The sequence below is a fragment of the Elaeis guineensis genome, chromosome 10, assembly GCF_000442705.2.
Source record: "Elaeis guineensis isolate ETL-2024a chromosome 10, EG11, whole genome shotgun sequence".
In the NCBI taxonomy this organism is placed as follows: Eukaryota; Viridiplantae; Streptophyta; class Magnoliopsida; order Arecales; family Arecaceae; genus Elaeis; species Elaeis guineensis.
This window is the reverse complement of record NC_026002.2, coordinates 36164883-36171315: the sequence shown is the minus strand read 5'-3', so window position 1 is coordinate 36171315 and position 6433 is coordinate 36164883. Positions and strand designations below refer to the sequence as shown.

Here is a 6433-nt window from a genome sequence, read left to right as displayed (position 1 = left end):
TCTGTTTTGCTTAGGTCCTGTCTCACCATCTAGTATTGTAGTTCTTTATTTACAAATCCTTGCATCTGAAGAACAAAAAGTATGGGAGACATCAGAAGAATTCAGACTATATTTTATCCCACCATCCACCAAATCTCCATGCCATTATTCCAACTTAAGAAACAACAATGATTGTTAAAATACCTAGTCAAAAAGTTTCTTTGTGATGAAAATCATCTCCACTATATTCAAATCAGACACTGCAACTCCAACCTGAAGAAAACCTGCTTACAACTGGGGGGTTTCTGAACCTGCACTGGTGGCTTAAAGATGTTGTAGAGACCATACAATATAATGGCTACACAGAAAGAATTATTGGATTTTGTATCATCCAGGAATCTTTGAGGATACCCTATATAACTCTTCGAATGTTCAACAAATCTTATTGTACTTCACAGAACCTTTGGAAATCTTCTAGTCAGCTCCATAGCCATCCAGCTCTCCCATAATTTCTTAATGTTACCATACCATCCTAAAATAAAACATACTGTCCAGAGTGTGACAGGTAAAAACATTAACCTTATGACAAATCATTGACATAAAACTGAACATCAGCTTCCAGACATCTTTCCTGAGGAGTGAAGACTAAAACAAAAAGCTTCACCTATTGACACAAGTCATCAATAGAAAATTGAGCATCTTGGACCACCAGACACATCTTTCTTGAAGACAAATAGAGTCGTGTAAAACTGTAGCCACAGTTTTCTGCATGTCCAGTGGGACAAGAATTTGACTGTGTCATGACACTAACTTGGACATAACCAATAATGTGTATCTAGATAAATCTGTTGTCAATGCTTCACTACCATGTAGCTGCCCCATCATGGTGATGTGTTCCCTCAGATATTTCTACTTCCACAAGGGAAAGCAGGAAATGAAAACTAATCAGTTAAGAATGAAGTAGTGAACAAACTGCGAGATGCCAAAATCAAACCTAACAAATAGCAGAAGTTGACAGAGCGAAGCCAACAACATTGCTCATCCAAAAGGAACAGGAACTTACAGAGATAAAATTACATTCATAAATCGTGACATAAATATAACCAGCTGATATTCCTGTACAGATACAAGAAGAAATGAAACCAAACAACAGATAGCTACTACAATCAACCAAGCAGAGATGGAAGCTTTCACCTTTAATAGAAAGTAAAAGCCCTCTCAGTTCCGGGAAAGCAGAAAAATTGAACCATGGTAAGCAGCAAAAAGAAAGCAAATCCACTAATCTAGAAACCATTCATTTCCAAAAGGTAAGTCCGACGCTTCATCAATGCCTTCGCAGCAGCCTTGAATGGCCCGTCAAATGCTCCACAACTGAAGGCATCAGTTTCCTTCCTAAAGCTGTTGCTACCACAGCTTCCCTCGGAAGTGGGCTTGATTGTAACCAACGTGGCTCCTTGCAATCCCATTCCACTGGGAAGCTCCAAGTATGGAGCATATCTCAACTTCATGTTGGATGCCGGGACCTGTGTCCTATTTGAAGATGCTGAGGCTGCCAGTGGCTTCTCTCTGAACTCCTTCAGCTGCTCTACCCCCATACTCAATGTCCCCTGTCCATCAGCATCAGTCAAGACCAAGCTCTTCAGTGTCGGGTGGTCCTTGATAATTGGCCGCAGGAGATAATGTCTTGTTGAAGCAGCGATCAAGGAACTGATTGTCCAGACCACACGAAGTTTCAGCCCTCCATTTGTGTAGAAAGATTCGGGTATGCTGCCATTGTCTTCCAATGCTGTTTCCTGCTCAGCAGAAGCGGGCTTTCGGTCCACCCGGGTACCTCCCAAAATCATGCAATTCTGGAGGGTACTCCCAAACTCTGCCCTCCACCTCAAAAGAACCCCTTCTTCTGTTCCGACATCTCCAGCAGGGAGTTCAATCCTGAGGTTACGGATGTGGGTGAAATTCTTCAAGACTTGTGCAGGCGAGTGATGAGAGAGCTGAGGGAAGAGGGGTTTGTTCCCACCATTGGTGTTGTGAAGGTGGTGGAAGGGTTTGAGAATGGTGAACATCATGAGCTTTAGAAAGTGAGAGAAAAAGTTTCGAGGTTTCAGCGAAGATGGGTTTAAGGCATCATCAGAATCACCATCAACCGTGACGACACGGTCGATCTTAACATAGACATCATGAACCAGAGGAACCAGGAAATTGAATCGCTTCGACACCGCAGAGCAGCGGCCAAGGGACCGGACATCAGCAATCTTGTTGAGGATGAGGAGGACCAGGGAGTCTGGTATGCGGTCAAACTGATCTTGGTCAAGAGATGGGTCAGCATGGATTCTAGTTTTGTTCTGCATTTTCCCAGACACTGAAAGTTTCTCTTCTCTAATTAGCTGTAAAGAAGTAACAATTATGTCTTTTTCTTGCAGTTATGAAATTTTGAACTTAAAAAAAGCCCAGTTTTGAGCCTTGGAGTTCCTGAATCATACGCCCAGTAATAAAAAGACACGAGCTTTCAGTCTAAGATATGAAATGGTAACTCTAGTTAGCTTATGGGGACTCTGCCACTAAGAAATGAGAAGCCGCAAGCCAAACTGAATCATCTGAATAACCTAATGAAAAAGAAACAGTGATAATTAGAACAAATTTTACATCTATAAAGCTCAAAACACAGTTTAATTACTGGCGACTTTCAGAATTCCAAGCTTTAAGCAAACAAAAATGGCCTTTTTCTCGAATAAGAAGAGTAAGAAAAGTGCAGAGATCTGGGATTTGGATCCATGCATTAATAGAACGCAAAAATAGAACGCTGAAAGCCACAACTCTTCCAAAATGACGCATTTCATAATAAATACTACCATACACAATCAAAGGAACGACCTTTTTTTTTCATCAACGACCCATGACATGACAAGATGAAGGCGCTAAGGGAACAGAAAAATACCTAGGGGTCTGCTGTTCCGGTACAAGACTCCAGGACCCCCGGATAGCCCATTTCCAGTCAGAACCCGACCAGCCACTTCAAAATCGAACCTTTCTCCGGCGTTCCCACCGATCGGAGGACCTTGAGCTCCAATTCAAAAAAGAAAACCCAGGAATTAGGGATTCTGGAGGTACACAATATGATTTTTCCACTCGAATCCCACCCGATGCGAAGCCAGCAATAGATCGCGGCGCACAGGGAGATCTACCAGGAGAAAGACACCGAGTCCTGGAGGAGAATTACGGATGCCGAGAAGAAATTCTGCAGAAAATTAGTGTTTTGAAAAGGTTCGAGCGCTCTCTCTCTCTCTCTCTCTCTCTCTCGGGAGAAATGGTGCGGAGCTCTCTCTCTGATATACTCCTCTCTCTAACGTGAGCGAAAAGGCGGAGTCAACGGCGCCGTTAACTAGACGTCAAATGATGTCGATGAAGGGAAATGGTGGAGCGGTGCGTAACGGCGTCGGTTTGTAAAAGACGGCGACGCTCGACAAGTGGCTAATTCGGGGTGAAGCGAGCGTGAGAAAGTAAAATTCGATATTTCCATTCCTGATTCTTGTAATTATACGTCATAGCGTCATCCGACAACGAAAAAAAAATCAAATCCATAAGATTTTTGAATTTGTGGAGGAAAAAGATGGGTGATAATTAGGAACATGGGGTGAAGATATCGGCTCTTGGAAAATGTCAGGTTTTGAGATGTCATGTGAGTCGGTTACATGAATGAATTTTGTATGAATAATCCATCAAGTATTGATGATGCTATGGGCAAAAAAGTATCAAATTACGCAACTTGTTCATTATCAAATTAAAAAAGAGTATTTATAAGATAGATTGATGCTTTGTTTATCTATAAGTTTCATTATTGCTTTCATGCAGACGTAATAAGGTTAGGGGCATGTTCATGAATTTGAGTTTTAAGGCAGCCTATGGATTCTATAGGCTCTATAAGAGCCTATGAGAAAAAAAAAGTGAAGAAGAGGCTCTTCTTCAGTTTTAATAACAACAATTTGCACTGTATTAAAGGTTGTTTTTGTTTCTTTTTAATTTTTTAATTTAGTCTTTGTGTTCTCTCTCTTAAACTTTTTTTTTTGTTTTAGCCAAAGGAGATGTACTTATAATAAAAGAAATATATATTCATTAATCTATTGGCAAAATCATAAACATCCTAATGGATGGGCTGCAACTGGAAGGGGGAAGATGGTGGAAGCCTTTTTTAATGATATATGATCCTGCGTTTGGGTCTTTGTGTCCATCTTCATCTAGTCATTGACATGGTGTATAAACAAAGATTGCATTTGTCAAAATTAGAAATTTTCAAAAATAACATTAGAAATCGTCCATACCAAGATAGCAATCATGGATCTATCAATGGCGTGACCTAGCAATGACATTATGTTGTACAATGGTCTTGTCCCTTGATAATTAGAGCTGTTACAATCTTAAAATTATTTTCTCATTCAATACAATAGTCCTTGTTATTTGCTATAGTGACATGTTGTGGATTGTACTAATGAAAGCAAAATAACAACATTATGAAAATTATATATTTAAATAATTCTATTTTATTTATATAAATATTAATGATGTATAAAATAATAAACATATAAATGGTCACATTGGATGGTTGGATGAGAATAGAATGCACAAAAATACATGAGGCAAAAAGAGAATTTTTTTTTATATAAAAAAAGCATCAAGAGAATACAAACCAAGAATGATTTTTTTTATTATGTTTTTTTGTAAAAAAAATTATTAGATGGACCAGATCCATCATAAACCTCCGATGAAATCATTTCGATGCTTGTTACCATTACACATAAAAAATAAGGAGGACAGAAAAAGAATTCATTCTATGTTAGGTCCACAATAGATTTGATCCACCTAATAATTTCTCATCTTGCGCTGTTGTTTTATCTTAAGACATTCTTATTACAATAATGCTTTGACATAGGTTTAGAAACATGACTAACTGAAGTTTGAGATTGTTATAACTTGATCAGCAAATGATCGTTAAATGATTGTACCATCTTGTCTCCTTAGGAGGGCCATAAGAAACCACACAGACCACATCTTTCACATGCTCATTTAAGTTGGGCATTAAAAGCTTATTTGATCGGTGTTTAAAGAACTATTAGCGGTGAAATGGATGAAGAGGCATTAAATTTATGAATTTGCTTCTAATAATGACCATTGTATAGCCGGTCATTAATTTCATGTAGTTGGTAATAATTTATTTATACATTATTGTCGAACAACTTTGTACAAGTTGAATTGCTAATAATGTCTACATTTTTATTTTTCATATAGTATGCTCATGACATATCTAAATAAATAATTTATATATGTTTTGTGCTGAGATTATGATCTTGATACAAAAAAAAAAAAAAAAAAATCCTCAACCCATTTCAGCCCAACTTGCTTGCAACCTTACATGTTGAATCAGTGGATTATTACAGTGAGTGGAGAGGCATGTCTAAAATAAGGTCTGTTGATGTCTCAAAAGTCTTTATACTGCCATAGAAGTTACTTGGTAATGACTAATTATAAATATACGGGTACCTACTCTTAGATGCCCGTATTGAATAGCCCACACCAGGTTTAATTTGGGGACCCTAAACAACAGGAGGTCCACGTTTGGTGGACGTACGTGTCTAGATGAAATATTCTCTGTTACTTAGAAGCCCGTGATCTTTTGCAACAACCAAACCTACCGAGTTTTGATCTGATGGTGATGATCTGAAAACAAACATGATAAATGCCATCAAGAAAAGATTAAACATAGAGCTATGTGGGTGTGTTTGGGGTCCAAAAGTCTGACCTTATTAAACTTATAGATCAGGCGACCAATATTTATTGCTTCAAAATTCTTTCAAAAACCTTGCCTTAGCATTATGCGTTCAGAATAATTAGAGCCTGAGTGAGAAGAAGATTCTTTTCTTGTCAGGCATGATATTTGTTGCGGCCAATCCCCTCGTTGTATGAGAGCCTCAATCTCGTCTTTGAGCTGGATGCACTGCTCCGTATTGTGGCCGTGGCCCCGATGAAATCGACAGTACTTTCGTCGGTCGAGGCCCTTTGCCTTCAAAGACAGAGGCCGCCGCAGATATTCTTCTCTTTCGATCTCCATCAAGATCTGCGCGCGAGGAGCAGAAAGAGGAGTATAGGAGTCATATCTGCGATGCATCGGTCTCGGACTCCGCCGTCGGGGGGATCTCGGGCTCCGCCGTCGGGACGAGGCCCGTTTGTCGGTCGGAGGCCCGCTAGGCTTGGCAGGGGCCCGGCCTTTCCCTTGCTTCTCCTACGGGCCTTTAGTCTCGGTCAGGCGCCGGTCGGAAGCTCCTTCGTCTGCGCACATGTATTTGTACACGCGCTCCAGCAGTTCGGCATATGTCCGGAGGAGGATCTTGTCCAAAGAGTATGTGAATCGGGATGCCCTCAACCCCCGCTTCATGGCCGAGATGGCCATGTCTTCATTGAGGTC

The 6433-nt window shown here is 40.0% G+C and overlaps 1 protein-coding gene across 2 annotated transcripts; it reads right to left on the bottom strand.

The window, feature by feature from the left end:
• Window positions 1-1020: 1020 nt before the first annotated feature.
• Window positions 1021-3282, bottom strand: LOC105032088 (F-box protein At4g18380). Of its 2 annotated transcripts, XM_073244688.1 has the most exons (3): window positions 2915-3282; window positions 2439-2582; window positions 1021-2363 (listed from the first exon to the last, which is right to left on the bottom strand). In XM_073244688.1, exon 3 carries the CDS (start codon window positions 2325-2327, stop codon window positions 1263-1265), a length of 1065 nt encoding a protein of 354 aa, XP_073100789.1. In that variant the 5' UTR covers window positions 2328-2363; window positions 2439-2582; window positions 2915-3282; the 3' UTR covers window positions 1021-1262. The 2 variants fall into 2 exon arrangements, with proteins under 2 accessions (XP_073100789.1, XP_073100790.1); XM_073244689.1 differs by lacking the exon at window positions 2439-2582.
• Between the last annotated feature and the right edge of the window lie 3151 nt (window positions 3283-6433).